Source organism: Coregonus lavaretus (genome assembly GCF_964263955.1).
Source record: "Coregonus lavaretus genome assembly, chromosome: 21".
In the NCBI taxonomy this organism is placed as follows: Eukaryota; Metazoa; Chordata; class Actinopteri; order Salmoniformes; family Salmonidae; genus Coregonus; species Coregonus lavaretus.
In genome coordinates, this window is record NC_140008.1 from 45,917,264 (window position 1) to 45,940,359 (window position 23,096).

General features: G+C 43.1%; 1 protein-coding gene across 1 annotated transcript in view; it reads left to right on the top strand.

The window, feature by feature from the left end:
* LOC311149256 (disks large homolog 1-like) overlaps positions 1 to 23,096 on the top strand; it is a gene marked incomplete at both ends in the record, with an annotated part of 38,406 nt that overhangs the window by 11,698 nt on the left and 3,612 nt on the right. The window contains 4 exons of the mRNA XM_084186361.1: positions 13,193 to 13,369; positions 15,011 to 15,077; positions 20,213 to 20,316; positions 22,945 to 22,991. Coding sequence (XP_084042487.1) covers positions 13,193 to 13,369; positions 15,011 to 15,077; positions 20,213 to 20,316; positions 22,945 to 22,991 — 395 coding nt within the window. The remainder of the gene's footprint in view (positions 1 to 13,192; positions 13,370 to 15,010; positions 15,078 to 20,212; positions 20,317 to 22,944; positions 22,992 to 23,096) is intronic.

Here is a 23,096-nt window from a genome sequence, read left to right on the forward strand (position 1 = left end):
CCACCCTCTGGAGAGCCCTGCAGTTGTGGGCGGTGCAGTTGCCATACCAGGCGGTGATACAGCCCGACAGGATGCTCTCAATTGTGCATCTGTAAAAGTTTGTGAGGGTTGTAGGTGCTAAGCCGAATTTCTTCAGCCTCCTGAGGTTGAAGAGGCTCTGTTGCGCCTTCTTTACCACACTGTCTGCATGTGTGGACCATTTCAGTTTGTCGGTGATGTGTACGCCAAGAAACTTGAAGCTTTCCACCTTCTCTACTGCGGTCCCGTCGATGTGGATAGGGGGGTGCACCCTCTGCTGTTTCCTGAAGTCCACGATCATCTCCTTTGTTTTGTTGATGTTGAGTGAGAGGTTATTTTCCTGGCACCACACTCCCAGAGCCCTCACCTCCTCCCTGTAGGCGGTCTCGTCCTTGTTGGTAATCAAGCCTACTACTGTTGTGTCATCTGCTTATTTGATGATTGAGTTGGAGGCGTGCTTGGCCACGCAGTCATGGGTGAACAGGGAGTACAGGAGCGGGCTGAGCACGCACCTTTGTGGGGCCCCAGTATTGAGGATCAGCGAAGTCGAGATGTTGTTTCCTACCTTCACCACCTGGGGGCGGCCCGTCAGGAAGTCCAGGACCCAGTTGCACAGGGCGGGGTTCCCACCCAGGGCCTCAAGCTTAATGATAAGCTTGGAGGGTACTATGGTGTTGAATTCTGAGCTATAGTCAATGAACAGCATTCTTACATAGGTATTCCTCTTGTCCAGATGGGATAGGGCAGTGTGCAGTGTGATGGTGATTGCATCGTCTGTGGATCTATTGGGGCGGTAAGCAAATTGAAGTGGGTCTAGGGTGACAGGTAAGGTAGAGGTGATATGATCCTTGACTAGTCTCTGAAAGCACTTCATGATGACAGAGGTGAGTGCTACAGGGCGATAGTCATTTAATTCAGTTACCTTTGCTTTCTTGGGTACAGGAACAATGGTGGCCATCTTGAAGCATGTGGGAACAGCAGAGTGGGAAAGGGAGAGATTGAATATGTCCATAAACACACCAGCCAGCTGGTTTGCGCATGCTCTGAGGACGCGGCTAGGGATGCCGTCTGGGCCGGCATCCTTGCGGGGGTTAACATGCTTAAAGGTCTTAATCACATCGGCCATGGAGAAGGAGAGGCCACAGTCCCTGGTAGTGGGCCTCATCAGTGGCACTGTGTTATCCTCAAAGCGGGCGAAGAAGGTGTTTAGCTTGTCTGGAAGCGAGACGTCGTGTCGGCGACGTGGCTAGTTTTACTTTTGTAGTCCATGATTGTTTGTAGACCCTGCCACATACGTCTCGTCTCTGAGCCGTTGAATTGCAACTCCACTTTGTCTCTATACTGATGTTTTGCCAGTTTAATTGCCTTGCGGAGTGAGTAGCTACACTGTTTGTATTCTGCCATATTCCCAGTCACCTTGCCATGGTTTAATGCGGTGGTTCGCACTTTCAGACTTGCGCGAATGCTGCCATCTATCCACGGTTTCTGGTTAGGGTAGGTTTTAATAGTCACAGTGGGCACAACATCACCTATACACTTCCTGATAAACTCAGTCACCGTTTCAGTGTATACGTCTAAATTATTTTCGGAAGCTGCCCGGAACATATCCCAGTCCGCGTGATCAAAACAATCTTGAAGCGTGGATTCCGATTGGTCAGACCAGCGTTGAATAGTCCTTAGCACAGGTACATCCTGTTTGAGTTTCTGCCTATAGAATGGGAGAAGCAAAATGGAGTTGTGGTCAGATTTGCCAAAAGGAGGGCGGGGGAGGGCCTTATAACCATCCCGGAAGTTCGAATAGCAATGGTTGAGGATTTTAGCAGCGCGAGTACAACAGTCGATATGTTGGTAGAACTTCGGCAGCCTAGTCCTCAAATGTGCTTTGTTAAAATCCCTGGCTACAATAAATGCAGCCTCAGGATATGTGGTTTCCAGTTTGCACAAGGTCCAGTGAAGTTCTTTGAGGGCCGTCGTGGTATCGGCTTGAGGGGGGATATACACAGCCGTGACTATAACCGAAGAAAATTCTCTTGGGAGATAATATGGTCGTCATTTGATTGTGAGATATTCTAAGTCGGGGGAACAGAAGGACTCGAGTTCCTGTATGTTACTACAATAACAACATGAGTAAAGGGAGAGATTGAATATGTCCATAAACACACCAGCCAGCTGGTTTGCGCATGCTCTGAGGACACGGCTACCATGGGGCGGCAGGTAGCTTAGTGGTTAAGAGCGTTGTGCCAGTAACCGAAAGGTCGCTGGTTCTAATACCCAAGCCAACTAGGTGAAAAATCTGTCGATGTGCCCTTGAGCAAGGCACTTAACCCTAATTGCTCATGTAAGTCGCTCTGGATAAGAGCGTCTGCTAAATGACTAAAATGTAAATGTGAATAAGTTGTTAATCATGAAACACACACCTCCACCCTTCTGCTTCCTGGAGAGATATTTATTCCTGTCTGCACGATGAACTGAGAACCCATCTGGCTGGACCGATTCTGACAGAATATCCCAAGAGAGCCATGTTTCCTTGAAACAGAGTATGTTACAGGCCTTGATGTCTCTCTGGAAAGAAATCCTTGCCCGTAGTTTGTCAATGTTGTTAGCCAAAGACTGAACATTAGCGAGTAGAATACTTGGAAGCGGTTGGTGGTGTGCGTGCCTCCTAAGTCGAACCAGCAGGCCGCTCCGTGTGCCTCTCCTCCACCGGCGATGTTTTGGGTCGGCCGCTGGAATCAGTTAAGTTGCCCTGGGGAGAGAAAACAAAGGATCTGCTTCGGGAAAGTCGTATTCCTGGTCGTAATACATTCTGAGCTAATAATGTAAAAAATAATACACAAAAGAAACAAAATACTGCAACGTTTCCTAAAAGCTAGTCGCGAGGCCGCCATCTTCATCGGCGCCAGGGTGTGTTCAGAGAAGGCCTAAGGTTTTATATATATACAGTACCAGTCAAAAGTTGGACACACCTACTCATTCAAGGGTTTTTCTTTATTATTACTATTTTCTACATTGTAGAATAATAGTGAAGACATCAAAATTATGAAATAACTCATATGGAATCATGTAGTAACCCAAAAAGTGTTAAACAAATCAAAATATATTTCATATTGGAGATTCTTCAAATAGCCACCCTTTGCCTTGATGACAGCTTTGCACACACTTGCCATTCTCTCAACCAGCTTCACCTGGAATGCATTTCCAACAGTCTTGAAGGAGTTCCCACATATGCTTAGCACTTGTTGGATGCTTTTCCTTCACTCTGCCGTCCGCCTCATCCCAAACCATCTCAATTGGGTTGAGGTCGGGGGATTGTGGAGGCCAGGTCATCTGATACAGCACTCCATCACTCTCCTTCTTGGTAAAATAGCCCTTACACAGGCTGGAGGTGTGTTGGGTCATTGTCCTGTGAAAAACAAATGATAGTCCCACTAAGCCCAAAGCAGACGGGATGGCGTATCACTGCAGAATGCTGTGGTAGCCATACTGGTTAAGTGTGCCTTGAATTCTAAATAAATCATAGACAGTGTCACCAGCAAAACACCCCTACGCCACAACACCTCCTCCTCCATGCTTTACAGTGGGAACTACACATGCAGAGATCATCCGTTCACCCACACTGCGTCTCGCAAAGACACGGCGGTTGGAACAAAAAATCTCAAATTTGGACTCCAGACCAAAGGACAAATTTCCACCGGTCTAATGTAAATTGCTTGTGTTTCTTGGCCCAAGCAGGTCTCTTCTTCTTATTGGTGTCCTTTAGTAGTGGTTTCTTTGCAGCAATTCGACCATGAAGGCCTGAATCATACAGTCCCCTCTGAACAGTTGATGTTGAGAAGTGTCTGTGACTTGAACTCTGTGAATTATCTGCAGCAGAGGTAACTCTGGGTCTTCCATTCCTGTGGCGGTCCTCATGAGAGCCAGTTTCATCATAGCGTTTTTGAAATGTTCCGTATTGACTGACCTTCATGTCTTAAAGTGATGATGGACTGTTGTTTCTCTTTGCTTTTTTGAGCTGTTCTTGCCATAATATGGACTTGGTCTTTTACCAAATAGGGCTATCTTCTGTATACAGTTGAAGTCGGAAGGTTACATACACTTAGGTTGGAGTCATTAAAACTCGTTTTTCAACCACTCCACACATTTCATGTTAAAAAACTATTGTTTTGGCAAGTCGGTTAGGACATCTACTTTGTGTATGACACAAGTAATTTTTCCAACAATTGCTTACAGACAGATTATTTCACTTATAATTCACTGTATCACAATTCCAGTGGGTCAGAAGTTTACATACACTAAGTTGACTGTGCCTTTAAACAGCTTGGAAAATTCCAGAAAATGATGTCATGGCTTTAGAAGCTTCTGATAGGCTATTTGACATCATTTGAGTCAATTGGAGGTGTACCTGTGGATGTATTTCAAGGCCTACCTTCAAACTCAGTGCCTCTTTGCTTAACATCATGGGAAAATCAAAAGAAATCAGCCAAGACCTCAGAAAAAAAATTGTAGACCTCCACAAGTCTGGTTCATTCTTGGGAGCAATTTCCAAACGCCTGAAGGTACGATGTTCATCTGTACAAACAGTAGAACGCAAGTATAAACACCATGGGACCACGCAGCCGTCATACCGCTCAGGAAGGAGACGTGTTCTGTCTCCTAGAGATAAATGTAATTTGGTGTGAAAAGTGCAAATCAATCCCAGAACAACAGCAAAGGACCTTGTGAAGATGCTGGAGGAAACAGGTATAAAAGTATCTATATCCACAGTAAAATGATTCCTATATCGACATAACCTGTAAGGCCGCTCAGCAAGGAAGAAGCCACTGCTCCCAAACCACCATAAAAAAGCCAGACTACGGTTTGCAACTGCACATGGGGACAAAGATCGTACTTTTTGGAGAAATGTCCTCTGGTCTGATGAAACAAAAATAGAACTGTTTGGCCATAAAGACCATTGTTATGTTTGGAGGAAAAAGGGGGTGATTGCAAGCCGAAGAACACAATCCCAACTGTGAAGCATGGGGGTGGCAGCATCATGCTGTGGGGGTGCTTTTCTGCAGGAGGGACTGGTGCACTTCACAAAATAGATGGCATCATGAGGAAGGAAAATGATGTGGATATATTGAAGCAACATCTCAAGACATCAGTCAGGAAGTTAAAGCTTGGTCACAAATGGGTCTTCCAAATGGACAATGACCCCAAGCATACTTCCAAAGTTGTGGCAAAATGGCTTAAGGACAACAAAGTCAAGGTATTGGAGTGGCCATCACAAAGCCCTGACCTCAATCCTATAGAACATTTGTGGTCAGAACTGAAAAAACGTGTGCGAGCAAGGAGGCCTACAAACCTGACTCAGTTACCCCAGCTCTGTCAGGAGGAATGGGCCAAAATTCACCCAATTTATTGTGGGAAGCTTGTGGAAGGCTACCCGAAACGTTTGACCCAAGTTAAACAATTTAAAGGCAATGCTACCAAATACTAATTGAGTGTATGTAATCTTCTGACCCACTGGGAATGTGATGAAAGACATAAAAGCTGAAATAAATCATTCTCTCTACTATTATTCTGACATTTCACATTCTTAAAATAAAGTGGTGATCCTAACTGACCTAAGACAGGGAATTTTTACTAGGATTAAATGTCAGGTATTGTGTAAAACTGAGTTTAAATGTATTTGGCTAAGGTGTATGTAAACTTCCGACTTCAGCTGTATATACAGTGGGGAGAACAAGTATTTGATACACTGCCGATTTTGCAGGTTTTCCGACTTACAAAGCATGTAGAGGTCTGTAATTTTTATCATAGGTACACTTCAACTATGAGAGACGGAATCTAAAACAAAAATCCAGAAAATCACATTGTATGATTTTTAAGTAATTAATTTGCATTTTATTGCATGACATAAGTATTTGATCACCTACCAACCAGTAAGAATTCCGTCCCTCACAGACCTGTTAGTTTTTCTTTAAGAAGCCCTCCTATTCTCCACTCATTACCTGTATTAACTGCACCTGTTTGAACTCGTTACCTGTATAAAAGACACCTGTCCACACACTAAATCAAACAGACTCCAACCTCTCCACAATGGCCAAGACCAGAGAGCTGTGTAAGGACATCAGGGATACAATTGTAGACCTGCACAAGGCTGGGATGGGCTACAGGACAATAGGCAAGCAGCTTGGTGAGAAGGCAACAACTGTTGGCGCAATTATTAGAAAATGGAAGAAGTTCAAGATGACGGTCAATCACCCTCGGTCTGGGGCTCCATGCAAGATCTCACCTCGTGGGGCATCAATGATCATGAGGAAGGTAAGGGATCAGCCCATAACTACACGCAGGACCTGGTCAATGACCTGAAGAGAACTGGGACCACAGTCTCAAAGAAAACCATTAGTAACACACTACGCCGTCATGGATTAAAATCCTGCAGCGCACGCAAGGTCCCCCTGCTCAAGCCAGCGCATGTCCAGGCCTGTCTGAAGTTTACCAATGACCATCTGGATGATCCAGAGGAGGAATGGGAGAAGGTCATGTGGTCTGATGAGACAAAAATATAGCTTTTTTGTCTAAACTCCACTCGCCGTGTTTGGAGGAAGAAGAAGGATGAGTACAACCCCAAGAACACCATCCCAACCGTGAAGCATGGAGGTGGAAACATCATTCTTTGGGGATGCTTTTCTGCAAAGGGGACAGGATGACTGCACCGTATTGAGGGGAGGATGGATGGGGCCATGTATCGCGAGATATTGGCCAACAACCTCCTTCCCTCAGTAAGAGCATTGAAGATGGGTCGTGGCTGGGTCTTCCAGCATGACAACGACCTGAAACACACAGCCAGGGCAACTAAGGAGTGGCTCCGTAAGAAGCATCTCAAGGTCCTGGAGTGGCCTAGCCAGTCTCCAAACCTGAACCCAATAGAAAATCTTTGGAGGGAGCTGAAAGTCCGTATTGCCCAGCGACAGCCCCGAAACCTGAAGGATCTGGAGAAGGTCTGTATGGAGGAGTGGGCCAAAATCCCTGCTGCAGTGTGTGCAAACCTGGTCAAGACCTACAGGAAACGTATGATCTCTGTAATTGCAAACAAAGGTTTCTGTACCAAATATTAAGTTCTGCTTTTCTGATGTATCAAATACTTATGTCATGCAATAAAATGCAAATTAATTACTTAAAAATCATACAATGTGATTTTTAGTTTTTTTGTTTTAGATTCCGTCTCTCACAGTCGAAGTGTACCTATGATAAAAATTACAGACCTCTACATGCTTTGTAAGTAGGAAAACCTGCAAAATCGGCAGTGTATCAAATACTTGTTCTCCCCACTGTATATAAAATGTTTTTTGTTTTTTTTTATAAAATGTCATTTGAATTTCTATTTAATATTTTCAATAATTTGAATGATCTTCTGTTTTTATCTCTTCAGTGTGTATACTGAATAGAAAAAAATATCCAATCATGATTTTTCTTTGGTGGCCTCTGGGTCGAGAAATCTAGCTAGCTCAGCCAGCCATTGGCTAGGCCTTTAGTAGCTGGACAGAAGGCCTCTGCCATTCAACTGTATTAGAGCAGAATTCTGGAGTGACAGTGGAATGAACCAATCACAGTTTGACTTGCAATGGGTGGGAACTAGCCTGGGTACCAGTCACTTTAGCTAATCCACCCCCTGTACTCCATGTCATATGCCATAGAGACTGACCTTTCTGACATCTTCAAATATGAACTTTATATAATTAATGAGTTCGAGGAGAACAGAGGATGTTATCCTGATTCGATCACACACACAGCTATCCTCCAATCACAACGATTATGCAAATGTTGTCCAGATGAAACCAGTCTTTCAAAAGTTTCTGGCTCACATCTAAATTCTCAAACTAAATACATACAGCAATTCCAACCATAAAACGTCTTATCCTCAAAACATCTTAGCCTCAAAATACATCAACTTGCCTAGCTAACAGCTTAATGTTTGTTTTTGACTTTGTTATAAATTGTAATTCAATTTTCGAGGCTCCACATATTGAACGTTGAGATTGCCGAAAGGCCAGTCTCTTTGGCAATGACAAGGAGTGGCAAGGAGTGGAATGTTAGATAAAGAGAGTGGTACTCAGAATTAGTGGAACCATAGCTCAGTGGGTGGCACTGTTCTTCTGGAAGGCCTAGATACAATGAGGGAAAAAAGTATTTGATCCCCTGCTGATTTTGTACTTTTGCCCACTGACAAAGAAATGATCAGTCTATAATTTTAATGGTAGGTTTATTTGAACAGTGAGAGACAGAATAACAACAACAAAAATCCAGAAAAATGCATGTCAAAAATGTTATAAATTGATTTGCATTTTAATGAGGAAAATAAGTATTTGACCCCCTCTCAATCAGAAAGATTTCTGGCTCCCAGGTGTCTTTTATACAGGTAATGAGTTGAGATTAGGAGCACACTCTGAAAGGGAGAGCTCCTAATCTCAGCTTGTTACCTGTATAAAAGACACCTGTCCACAGAAGCAATCAATCAATCAGATTCCAAACTCTCCACCATGGCCAAGACCAAAGAGCTCTCCAAGGATGTCAGGGACAAGATTGTAGACCTACACAAGGCTGGAATGGGCTACAAGTCCATCGCCAAGCAGCTTGGTGAGAAGGTGACAACAGTTGATGTGATTATTCGCAAATGGAAGAAACACAAAATAACTGTCAATCTCCCTCGGCCTGGGGCTCCATGCAAGATCTCACCTTGTGGAGTTGCAATGATCATGAGAACAGTGAGGAATCAGCCCAGAACTACACGGGAGGATCTTGTCAATGATCTCAAGGCAGCTGGGACCATAGTCACCAAGAAAACAATTGGTAACACACTACACCGTGAAGGACTGAAATCCTGCAGCGCCCACAAGGTCCCCCTGCTCAAGAAAGCACATATACATGCCCGTCTGAAGTTTTCCAATGAACATTTTAATGATTCAGAGGAGAACTGGGTGAAAGTGTTGTGGTCAGATGAGACCAAAATGGAGCTCTTTGCATTAACTCAACTCGCCGTGTTTAGAGGAGGAGGAATGCTGCCTATGACCCCAAGAACACCATCCCCATTTTTGTTTCGTGCTGTTGGCGGTAGGTGCACTTTATTCAGCAGCCTTTTGTCGGGAAGGCAAACTGTTTTTTACCAATTTCATGTGCCTGAAGTTAGAACTCCGCCTACACGGCAGGCCCAGAGAGCATTTCAAGTGCACCTATAGGCCTACCGCTAGCCAATCAGATTGCTCAGATAATTGTGTTAGCACAGTGCCCTCGAGCCATAGACTGTTAAAAGAAGCCACGAACACACAGCATTGTTGATACTGTGAGATTTTTCAAAACGTTTAAAACCATGACTAAAGACTCAACGAATACAGCAAAGAGCTGTTCATTTTTTTAGCAAGTTCATGTTTAAGCTGTTATTTAGCACTGTCAACACTTTTATAAGCCATAAAGTTGGCGTTTTCCCTACTTCCACTCACGCTACAACCAGCACTGCAGCTGCAATGAATTAGTATAGCAAAGTGTTCCGATAAACAACAGCGGCTTGTGTCTTTTTTTAATATTGTGGTATATTTAACTTTCTCTGGCTGGTCATAGGAGTAACAACATGAATTGGTGTATGAGGCAGAAATAATGCAGTACGACTTGAGTTTCGCCATCAGCTGGAAGACTGTGTCCCCTTTTCTCAGAGGTGGGAAGGAGAGTGGAGGGACGGTGAGTCGGGTGAGAGGCAGCCTCACTGCTGCTCCCTCCCTCCCCTCAGACTGACCATAAGATTAATAAGATTAAAAACTAATTATTATGCTCACTCAGCTGTGCCTCACGAGTAATACAACAAATCTTCTATTAGCAGTGTTATCATATACCTACATGTTTTAAATATAATTTCTAAATGGTCTGAGAAGAACAACATTGGCAGGGCAATTCGAGCATAGCCAATATGCAGTGATAATGCATTGGGCCTATAGCCTACTGCACAAACCTTATTTCTACAGAACTGTTTTTAATTGTTTAATGTTGCATAGGCTTGTGTTTAAGTCATGTTTAAAAATCTGAGCGGTAGATCTCGGTTTCCATTTTGACTCAAAGTGATCTTGACTCAGAAAAGGTTGGTGACCACAGCTGTAGACCTACTACTGGGATTGGCTACTCTTCAGCACCGATAAGACATCAACCTGGGCCAGTACTAGTTTCAAAGAGACCTAGACAGTTTTACGAAGTCAGCTCTGCGCCACCAAGACTTAACTTCACACCTGCGAGCTACGGTGAGTTCAAAAACATTTGGGGACACAAGAGTAGACCTTCAGCTTAACGAGCAGAAGCACACAGAGACTCTTTCTCACAACGATAAAATACTGCGTTCTCAAGTCTCGAGGAAAGCTATGGGCCCAACTTTGATCTGGCGCGGCTCAAAACGGAACTCACAGTGATGTACTCCATGTCTGACTTCGAGGGTAGGACCTCCACTTTCACCGGCAGAAGAGGCTTAATGAGAGTGTGTACCAACTGTATCTGCTTACCTGTCTGGTCTTGACCATCCCCCTGTCCACTGCCTCAATTGAAAGGACATTCTCCGCCCTGAAACAGATCAAGACTTACTCCAGGAAAACCACCGGACAGACCCGACTGTCAGCCTTGGCTTTAATCTCAATTGAGAAAGTACTTCTCTCTAATATAAAATCAAAGGACAAACTTCATGACCCTGTCATTGCCCATTTCATAAAGAAGGACTGGAGGAGGGACTTGGTTTTCAAATTACCATCATCTGGTGAGTGGCACTGTTTTTTAAAATTGTGGTTTGCTTGCTGTTGCTATTCATCTCTTTGATATAATGCGAGTGAAACATTGTTGCATTTGAACTTTAGACCACCGGTTATTTTGTATGCTGAACGTGATAAAATATGTTTGAAATGGGAAGCAATAGCTGGCTTGTTCATTTTTTGTTGGAATTTCTAAATGGTTGTGTTTTTGTATTGGGGACTACTGGCTTATTATTTTCTAGTGAATGGACTGCTTATTCTTGAACATTATTTGATGCTGTGTGTTACTGCTGTTTCTATCGGCACTCTCTTTCAGCATGATGCTGAAATAGTGGAGGCAGCGCACCTGTTTTCTTTGCTCTGACTCGCAGTAACTGTCCATGGTCCTGAATCAATAGTTAGGCCTATGTGTGGTTGAATTTATTCCGTCACTGTGTGAGTGTGACTGATGTCTTTTGGAACCGTTTCTGTGAATCGATGTATGGCTTTTCGACCTTAGCCTATATATCATGGTGGCGTATGAATGCATTTCTAACGGGTTATAGAATAGCCTAACCAACGCAATTATCACAACATAAGTTGTAATATGGCTTTTTGTCCTGGCTTGTTCCCCTGTGATTTAAACGCACCGCTACTGTTGATGTGTCAACTCTGACTTTCCGTGTGATGTCTCTGAAGCACAGCTCAGGCCTGTTTGGTTTTTGTCATCAAAAAGCATTGCTTCTCCTGCACTAGAATGGTCCGACTACGCCATATAATATAGGGCGTATTAAGTGATGCTCTGTTTCTATTTTCTTGATTTTTGAATTTGATATGACGTATTGGAAATGTTTTCCCCAACTGAATGCCTAGGTCCAATAGTCACAGTTTGCCACTGGAATCTGGTAATGAATAATGTGGCAAGTAGAAGAGACTAAAGTTCTTGGTGTTATATTAGATTGTAAACTTTCATGGTCAAAGAATATTAATTCTATTGTTGTAAAGATGGGGAGAGGTTTTTCTGTGATAAAGAGATGCTCTGCTTTTTTAACATCACATGTAACCAAACAAGTCCTGCAAGCTCTGTTTTTGTCACATCTTGAATATTGCCCGGTTGTATGGTCAGGTGTGGCAAAAAAGGATATAGAAAGGATGCAGCTCGCCCAGAACAATAACATGCATGTCAGTCTCTCCTGGTTCAGAATGGAGGAGAGATTGACTGCATCATTGCTGGTCTTTGTAAGAAGTATTGATGTGCTGAAAGTACCGAATTGTCTGTTCAACCAGTTAACCTTTTACTGCAGTCAGCTAAATCAGGGACACACAGTGTGTGTTTCTTGGTAGTCTTAAACAAATCTACTTTGAAACAAAAGTGTACACCTCACTCACAGTTATGGGCTTTAAAAAAAGAAGACACCTGTACCATGTCAGATATAGACTTGAAATGTATTCAATTTGGAGATTGCATTCCAATATTACACTTCAGATACATCACAGAAGACTGAAATCAACAAAACCGTTTGACATAGAAACACCGGATTTTCAGCAGGTTTTTTGTAATGTTTATTAATTATGAAAAACATAACATTCCACCCATGAGGCCACTAGAAGGCGATTTGGTCATTTGACTGCAGGAAAGGGCTACCACACAGCTGAAAAGCCCATACATACCCCACAAGACACACAATCAGGGGTCTTTTCACAGTCCCCAAGTCCAGAACAGAGGCTGGGAGACCCACAGTACTGTATAGAGCAATGACTACATGGAATTCTCTTCCACCTCAGGTAATTCAGGCAAGCAATAAAATCTGTTTAAAAAAAAGATCAAACAACACCACAAAGAACAGCATGGACTGTGAACACATACAAACACACACTCTACGTATTATTCTTAGTATTTTCATGTTATTTTTCTTTATTTTAAATAGTCGTATTGTTCTTTAGTATTAGTGCTCTTAGTTTAAATTTGTGTTGCTGTTTCCTGTCCATTAGTGTTCTGTATTTTGTCATGTTCTATGTTTTGTTTGGATCCCAGGAAGAATAGCTGCTACTTCTAATGGGGACCCGAATGAAAATCATCACTCAATCTAGGGTGTAAAATCATGGTCTTTGCCTTCCCTTCCCTATGTGTTGTGTTGTGTATTTTATATAAAGAATACCTCCACTCACATGATGCAGACACAGTTTCTTATAAGGCTTCATGCAATCCTTGTCTTTCACACAAGGCTCCTCCTTGACTAACAGCTCTCTAAAAATGTATTTTTACTGAAGGATATATAGTATCATTGAATGTGTCATGTTGTTTCTCTCTCCGCAGGGTCGATTTGACTATGCCAAGACAAACGACTCAGTTCCACCCTCATCTATTGTTGTAGTTGTTGTTTATCTGCAGGGCGCTGTTTGATGATGTAATGTTGATTCTCCTCCTCCAGGGCTCTGTTTGACTATAACAGGACAAAGGACTCTGGGATGCCCAGCCAGGGGCTTAACTTTCACTTCGGAGACATCCTTCACGTGATGAACGCCTCCGATGACGAGTGGTGGCAGGCGAGGCAGGTGACCCACGAAGGAGAGGGAGATGAGGTCGGAGTCATCCCCAGCAGGAGGAGGTGAGGGGTCAAGGTGGCTCAGGTTAGAAGCTGCCTACAGGCACAGATTCAGGGATGGGCGACATGCCCGTCCCTGATCAACACTAGACTTCAGTCTCAAACTTAAATCTTATTTTAGGAGATTGGCCAAAAAAAGTTTGAATTAGTAGGCATCTTGTCAGGTAGCATGGCATGACATTAAATAAGCCCTCTTACTCACTAGACTCAGCAGTTTGGGGAATTCAGTTTTAAAACACCATTGCATGCTCAGTGTATGCGCGTCGGCACAGCCCAGTGCTGGTCTTATCCCTGGACACAGCGTGGTACCACTGCTGATGCCAATGCGACTGGCAATGCACCATAAGGGCACCGTGGGGGCAGAGAGTATGCCTACAACATACAACCACAATCTTTTTGTTTAGCCAAGGATTGTACTGAGGTGTGGTATGACAGTCTTTCAGTGAAATAAAGGTTGCAGTTGAAACAAACACACCCATTAGCCTTACACTTCCTGTGTTAAATCAGCGGTTTCATTTTATACTTCAGTCTCACAGAGTCGAGCTTCACCTCTATTTCCTCCCTCCGTCGCTCTCTCACCCAGCAGAGGGGTGATGGACAGATGATAATTGACTTCTCACCTGACTCTGTTTCGTCTGTCACCTTGGAAGCTGGATATGATGATGGCAGCAGTAGCAGGGTGTTTTGTAGAAAGTTGTATGACATGAGAGTAGGAGTCTATCATGTCAAAGCATGAGTCATTGTGCGGATCGGCCACCAGGATTGTAGAATTACACGATATGGTTGCAGTGTGAACCTATTTATCTTGAGCATGGCAATGTCTAACTGTTTCTGACACTTAAATGAAGATGAATATAGCCTGTAAATAAATATTTTCAAAGCATGGCAGCCATTGAACAGCCATGCTTTGAAGAGTAGCTTGTGGCAACTGTTCACCCAACTGAAGGCTTAAAAGGAAAGCTGTACTGCCCTAGCTGTTGATGCAGAGCAGAAGACTGTTAGCTTCTCTTATCTGGAGCTCGGAGTTCTTTTACTCTTCCTGCTCTCCAAGCCATTGCTATATTCTCCTGTGATGTCCTCATTATAAAGGAAAGGAAGAAAAATAGGAGAGAAATTATTTACATTCTAAACTAAAGCTTGATAGAGCTCTGTAGAATTGCTTTGTAGGATTTAATACAAAGAAAAGGCAGTGCAAAAAAAAAAAGCATTGTTTTCTAATAATTCTTAAGTGCGATTTGGAGTCTGAAAATATTTCCTTCGGGGTCTCATTTAAATTAAAATGTAGCAGGGACTTAATTACTGGTAGATAAAACGTATCTTCAGGCTCTGTGTTGTAATGTTGCTTCCAAGGCTCACTTTATTAGAGGGAAATTAAAAAGTTTTCCCTCAAGGCAACTGTTTTCATCCTTCTGATGACTGAATCACCACTTTCCTCTCTACTCGTCAATCTCAGCAGAGTACTGTGGTAGTTACTATAGAGATGGAACTGAGTCTTCACACACACACGCAATTTCCCAGCAAAAAAATAGCCGGCTTGTTTCAAGGCACGATTATGCTAAATGTTTCATCAGTGACCCATGGGTTCTGCCCTCGCTCCTATTTTCACCCCCTCTCTTTCTCTCTCTTCTCTCTTTTCTCCTGCAGGGTAGAGAAAAAAGAGAGAGAGCGGTTAAAGACTGTCAAATTCAATGCCCGGTCTCAAGACAAAGGGGTGAGTGGATCTCTGTTACAGTATCAGTGCTGTTATGGAAATATTGCTTACAATATAGCGGTCAGGGGGGGCCGGGCTGGCCCACAAGTGACGAGTGTGAAGTAACACAAGGTTAGACCAAGATGAAATTTTCTCCAGGGAAATGACCCAGGACTTTTATTCAGGAAAAGAAACAGAATGCGCCACAGTGCTGGGTAACAATAAAACCCAACCAAAAACCTAGCTCCTCTTTGAGCCTTTCTACACAGTTCTTCTGGTCCCCCTCTGCTACCGGACAGCTAAGCTGTTTACCGGCGTATCAAACAAAAGAAAACAGAAATCCAACAGGCTTGTCCTTACTGGGGTCAGGTCTACGGCCAAGGAACGTCCAGTAGGTTCTTGTCCCGTTGGGTTCGATATCCCTTTCAGCGTTGGTGGGCTCAGCATGTCAGCTCTTGCTGCTCCAGAGACAAAAACAGATCTGGCCAGAGCCAGGTTAAAACAGCCACCACCCAACCTCCAAACTAATTATATTCAGGTGTGTGTAATTAGGCTCTTACCCCTCCGGGCCACCCTCTATCCCGGCCAGCAGATGTAGCCAACGAGCAGGAATGTACCGGCCATCACACACCCACCCTCTCACTCCATCACAACAATAACATACTCTTCAGGATAGTTAGGTTTCGAAACATTTTAAAATTAGTTTAAGGTTTGTTAAAATCCATAAACACCTCAGTAAATATGGCCCTAAAACTAAATCTCACATCATTACAAACTTCATCCCATCATCTAATATTATCCCAGGTCTTCACATCATGTCATTAGTATGACTTGTTCAGAGAAGCATAATGATAGCTCCATTCCTTCCTGATAGAGAGCTAATTCATGTGTTACCTGCTCAGAAACCAGTCGAGTCACAGTTAAGTGCACACTCACTATCATCAGAAAGAACACTGACCTCTCAAAACAATACAGTGAAATATGGCTTTATTTTATATGGATGCAAAAAAAAAAAAAATGTTTTTAATATTTTAGAGCAGAATACTACACTTGAGATACACACAGATTTCAAGTCAGCGTTCTACCCATAATTATATTGTGAAGCTGTTATTTATTATTTTCTATCCACATGACCAAAATGAATGTACTGTTTACTATACTAATATCTGACTGTCTGTGTGTAAGAGTCTGAGGCTACTGTCTACTGTGACCACTGTCTAGTTCTCCTAGCCACAACACTTTTGTTACTCATCAAAACATTTCCCACCTAACTCAGTGAATCTCCCAGAGGAGAACTGTGCTGCGTTGACACAGTGGTGGGTTACAGCCACATGCACAGATTCTATCCAGATCTGATCAGTGCCCAAATTCACAAAGTGTCTCAGAGTAGAACTGCTTGTCAAGGATCAGATTTCTCCTCCTATTCATTGTGATCTAAAAAGCTCAACTGATCCTAGATCAACACTCCTACTCTGATAGCTCTATATTCAGCTGGCGCTAAGGAGGCGCAAGTGTCAAACCCAGGTTAGTTTGCACTTTCGCCATGTACAAACCTGTGCACTGGCATTTTCCAGCCGTTACGCCAGGTTCGGCAATTTGCCTGTCTAATATTAGCTCGCTTGCGCTGAGGTGGGAGGGGTGGAAATATTTTAGGTGTGTCCTTGAAAACGTGCGCAAATTTCACTGTGAATGCACGCTGGAAGTTGAACAGAATTTTCACAATGTTCAAGTTTGCGCTCAGCAGACCTGAAATTTGGTCAGGGGTGAAAAAAATTGAAGGGAACATTGGTGCTGAATCCGCTATATTTGCCTGATGTTGGTTTACCTTTCAGGTGGCAAAGTCACTAATGGTCATATCAATGGCAATGGTAGGCTACAGCTGCAGTGGGGAGAACAAGTATTTGATACACTGCAGATTTTGCTGGTTTTCCTACTTACAAAGCATGTAGAGGTCTGTAATTTTTATCATAGGTACACTTCAACTGTGAGAGACGTGATCTAAAACAAAAATCCAGAAAATCACATTGTATGATTTTTAAGTAATTAATATGCATTTTATTGCATGACATAAGTATTTGATACATCAGAAAAGCAGAAGTTAATATTTGGTACAGAAACCTTTGTTTGCAATTACAGAGATCATACGTTTCCTGTAGGTCTTGACCAGGTTTGCACACATCGCAGCAGGGATTTTGGCCCACTCCTCCATACAGACCTTCTCCAGATTCTTCAAGTTTCGGGGCTGTCGCTGGGCAATACGGACTTTCAGCTCCCTCCAAAGATTTTCTATTGGGTTCAGGTCTGGAGACTGGCTAGGCCACTCCAGGACCTTGAGATGGAGCCACTCCTTAGTTGCCCTGGCTGTGTGTTTCGGGTCGTTGTCATGCTGGAAGACCCAGCCACGACCCATCTTCAATGCTCTTACTGAGAGAAGGAGGTTGTTGGCCAAGATCTCGCGATACATGGCCCCATCCATCCTCCCCTCAATACGGTGCAGTCATCCTGTCCCCTTTGCAGAAAAGCATCCCCAAAGAATGATGTTTCCACCTCCATCTCCATGCTTCACGGTTGGGATGGTGTTCTTGGGGTTGTACTCATCCTTCTTCTTCCTCCAAACACGGCGAGTGGAGTTTAGACAAAAAGCTCTATTTTTGTCTCATCAGACCACATGACCTTCTCCCATTCCTCCTCTGGATCATCCAGATGGTCATTGGCAAACTTCAGATGGGCCTGGACATGCGCTGGCTTGAGCAGGGGGACCTTGCGTGCGCTGCAGGATTTGAATCCATGACGGCGTAGTGTGTTACTAATGGTTTTCTTTGAGACTGTGGTCCTAGCTCTCTTCAGGTCATTGACCAGGTCCTGCCGTGTAGTTCTGGGCTGATCCCTCACCTTCCTCATTATCATTGATGCCCCACGAGGTGAGATCTTGCATGGAGCCCCAGACCGAGGGTGATTGACCATCATCTTGAACTTCTTCCATTTTCTAATAATTGCGCCAACAGTTGTTGCCTTCTCACCAAGCTGCTTGCCTATTGTCCTGTAGCCCATCCCAGCCTTTTTTTTATCCCTGATATCCTTACACAGCTCTCTGGTCTTGGCCATTGTGGAGAGGTTGGAGTCTGTTTGATTGAGTGTGTGGACAGGTGTCTTTTATACAGGTAACGAGTTCAAACAGGTGCAGTTAATACAGGTAATGAGTGGAGAACAGGAGGGCTTCTTAAAGAAAAACTAACAGGTCTGTGAGAGACGGAATTCTTACTGGTTGGTAGGTGATACTTATGTCATGCAATAAAATGCAAATGAATTACTTAAAAATCATACAATGTGATTTTCTGGATTTTTGTTTTAGATTCCGTCTCCCACAGTTGAAGTGTACCTATGATCAAAATTACAGACCTCTACATGCTTTGTAAGTAGGAAAACCTGCAAAATCGGCAGTGTATCAATTACTTGTTCTCCCCACTGTATATACAGCAAATGTATTGACACCCTTTATAAAGATTAGCAATAATGATTGTGTGAACGAAAATACCCTAAATAAACAATTCAAATACTGAGCTATATTGTATGCAAAAAAAATGGGGAAATTATATCATTTTATACTAAAAGAGATTTTGTTTAACAAGTAATATATATTTTTTCTCAAAGGTTCGGGGTCAAAATTATTGATACCCCTATACATGATCTACATGAATGTGGATGCTACCATGTGGATGCTACCATGATTATGGATCATCCAGAATGATTAATGAAAGTTACTGAGGTCAAAGATCATACCCCCAAGACATGCTAACCTCCCCTGTTATCGGTAATTGTGAGAGGTTAGCATGTCTTGGGGGTATGATCTTTGACCCTTTGTAACTTTCTCACAATTCATTCAGGATTATCCGTAATTATGGGAACATCCACGTTGATGTAGGCGTGTTTAGAAACATATTCTATTCTTATTTACAATAAAAGTGACTCCAAAATGACATACATTGTTGGTTAAGGGCTTGTAAGTAAGCATTTCACAGTAAGGTCTACACTTGTTGTATTTGGTGCATGTGACAAATAAGATTTGATTTGATTTGCCATTGGGCACAAAAAATCTGAAACACAACCAAAATGAACTGCAAATGCATCCAACAAGTTTGTAGAGTCACAAGCTTGATGTAGTCAATGCGTGCTATAAATATGGACCAAATAATACACTTTTGACTACTTTATTTATAATAATATTTTGGGGTGTCATGTCTCCCATGTCACCCCTCCACACGCTCCACTGGCTTCTAGTCGAAGCTCGCATCATCTTCAAGACCCTGGTGCTTGCCTACGGAGCAGCAAGGGGAACTACACCTTCTTACCTTCAGGCTATGCTCAACCCCTACATCCCAACCCGAGCACTCCATTCTGTCACCTCTGGTCTCTTGGCCCTCCCACCCCTACAATTTTCCTGTTCTTACATGGCAGCCAGACCAATGCATGACCTGTACACGGCAGTGAGTGAACAAACCAAAGGACTGATATACGTTTGCCATTGATGCTTCCACTACCTACCCTCACCAACCACCTATCTCTACTTTCCATGAATACAAATACAACCTCACCTTCCACAAATATTTGTTATCCTTGCTTTTTTGTGCTTTGATCAGTAGCTTAAATCTATCAGAATCATGGCGCTGAAGTAATTGATCCGTTATGGTGATGGAGTAAGGGGTCTTGTTTTCATAAATCAGTGTCTAAAAAAGTGTATTACGCAAAAAGTAGCATTATACAAGGAGCATGATACTTCCTTTCCTTCTGTACTCCTTTGCATGCTAGTGTTTAAAGCATTGGGCTTTGAACCGTTCTCATTTAAATCCTTCTTGCTGCTCTGCTTTAATTCAGCTTGGCTTTGGGATGTCTTTTCATAAATGTGTAATTTATTTGGTCAGATGTCTGATAATTCCATTTCATTTACTGAGCTGACTCGGTAGCCATCTTGGTGTAAAACACTTTTAATCTGTTGTAGTTCATTGTGTGTGCTTAAATCAAGATGGCTGCCGAGTCCAGCTCGGGGGGTTGTGGGTAACTGTCCTGGGTTTGTTTTGTTCACACCAATATTAGACACCTCCATCCCTCCCTTTTTTGTTTTACCCCCTACCTCCATCCCTCCCTCTCTTCCCCGACAGTCATTCAATGACAAGCGTAAAAAGAACCTATTTTCCCGAAAGTTCCCTTTCTACAACAAGAGCAAGGAGCACAGCGAGCAGGAAACAAGTGATGTCGACCGTAAGTACACCGTTAAAGAGCCGTTCACGGGCGGTCGCTAGAACAGTAGGTCAGGGCAGCCTCATGCACAGGACCGTACAGGTACCGCCAGACACAACCACTAGCGCTGCAGCGGATAACCCTAGTATCAAGGTAAAGCATTGGGCTTTAATAACTAGGGCCAGAAGTTTTTCCTAACCACCAAGAAGGGATCTGGACCCATAGTTCTAACTAATATTAGCTCAATCTAAACAATACTTTTATATAAGGAGTCCTCTATGGATCTGGCCTGCATTTCCAGTAGCTTTGAGCATTGCTCATTGGTTTATCAGTTGGTCAGCTTGACCATTTGAGTTCAGTGCAGCGCTGCGGTCGTGCATGACGGTTGAACAGCGTGTTGTGTTCCAGTAATGAATATCTCTCTTGTGGTTGTGTCTCCTGTTGGTTTGCTCTCTGACGACTGCTTCACAGGTCCCTGACGACAAAGGACTAAGTAAGTCACACAAGGATTTCACTGTCACACAACCATCTGAAGCTCATCCATGGCTCCCACAGTCATATAATATTGTAATTTAAGCCTTGACTATGACATCCAATGCATTGTCATCAAAACCTCTCTCATAGTCATCCAGCCTCTAACGTTTTGATAGTCGGCCTAGTTTGACTACATAAAAATATATACAACACTGTGCTTATTATCTATTCCGTTCAAAGCACAAACAGTACTCTCTAAACACACATTGCATCCATGTAACACTACCCAACACTCATATTTCTAACAGATTGTCTTGACATCAGCCTCTGTACACTGTGATCAGCATTTACACTGTAGTCAGCATTACATTATCACCAGCAAACTGAGTCATATAGTGTGATGATGTCACCAAATCAATGGTGATTCGTCGGTTGGATCATGTAGGCTGCTTTTGCATTGTTACAGCAGGCTCCTCAGAGAGTACCATTGGTATGTGTTTCCCCAGCATAGATAGGCCAGTTTAGAGACACATACAGTAGAGAAAAACAGTCTGTAGAATAATATACTGTAAGGGACATAATAGACTGTCTTGACTCCTGTGTAGTCCAGGAGACTTAACTCTGATGATCCAAAGTTTTAAATTCTTAAAACTAATAGAAAGAACAACGAATATAAAATCACAAAACTATAATAACGTGTGTGTGTGTGTGTGTGTGTGTGCGTGTGCGTGTGCGCATGTGTGTTACAGAGGTGTCATATTACTGTCAGAATCACCTTTTTGTTGGGGACCTTTTCTGTTGAACAAATCCCTATTCCACACCCTTGGCTGTGTTAAGACCCTTCAGGAGTCCTGAATGTTGTGCTAGTATGGTTTCAACCATAACTTAAAACATGTATTTTTAGTTCACCTTTATTTCTTCAGGTATAATCTCTTAGTCCAAAATGGCCGCAGGGCCACAGTGTTGTAAAGAAAAACATGAAAACACACATTAACATGGTGTATAAAGCTCTATGACCTTGACATGGCCATGCATGCACCTTGATGTGATTTGATAGGAGGACCTGCTGTGATCTAATTTTAGGATAGAGGAGGAAGGTCTCACAGATATACCGTAATGCTGCCCTTCACAAAACCTAACTTGAGAGGGTATAGTTTTTAGAAAGCACAATACGTACAATATTCACACCTCCATCTCCTAAAGGTTCCTAGCACTGCACTCTCCTGGTGAACCCGTGTATCTCTGTGCCTTCACGTTGTGACCTTGTATTACGTTAACTCAATAGACGTCATCAGTGGGAGGGGTGTTTCTGTGATGCTGACATTCTCTTCGTTATACTTTCAGAGCATGTAACCTCTAATGCCAGCGATAGTGAAAGTAGTTACCGTAAGTCCTGGTGTCCCCTCTCCTTCCATCCCTCCCTCCGTCGACAGGCTGCCTGTATTCTTTAATTTGTTGTTTTACATGTCTCCATCATCATCTTCTGTTGTATGATCTATTCTGTGTTTGGTCTGAGCAGCATACTCAGAGGATCACACACGTTAGGGTTCCCAAGCTACTTCAGGGATGCATGTTGAAATAGAAGTCTTATTAGAACAGTGGTTCTCAACCCGAGGTACAGAGAGTACAGAGAGTACTTGAGAAGACTCATGAGACCATAGGCTTACTGGTAAAATGCACATGCGGGGTTCTTCAGCGGTACTCCGGACAGAGCTAAATGTATTCGGTGGTACAGTAACCAAAAAAGGTTGAGAACCACTGTATTAGGACAGCTACTGGATTGACATGAACACAATGTAGAGCTTTAGCAGTGTGTTTGTGTGTGAGAGGAACATAGAGAGTTGTGACTATACAGCAGGTGTTCTGCTTTCTCTACTGCAATTAAATACTTTTGAAGAAAAGCAAATCTGCTCATACATATTCACAAGCTTTGTGACATGCATGCACATTAGCTACTCGTTTAATGTTGTTCTGTACAGATGGAGCAAAGGGGGTCATTAAGTGAATTCCATTTTGATACACACACTTACAACGGGGACTAGGAGAATACTGACTGATACACACACTCACAAACAGCATGCCAACAGCTGGTCTGACTCCTAACCATTATCACAGTATCTACTGCACCGCCACTGTCTGTCTAAACATGACTGCCTGTTCTGTCTGTCCTATCAGGTAGCCAGGAGGAGTACGTCCTGTCCTACGAGCCAGTCACACAGCAGGAAGGTAAGACACTTACATTATCATCTGACATACAGCAGCAGAATCACGGGATAGCTCAGCTCTCACTGCCCCATTAGAGTTAGTTATCTGACTTGGTTACAGTATCTT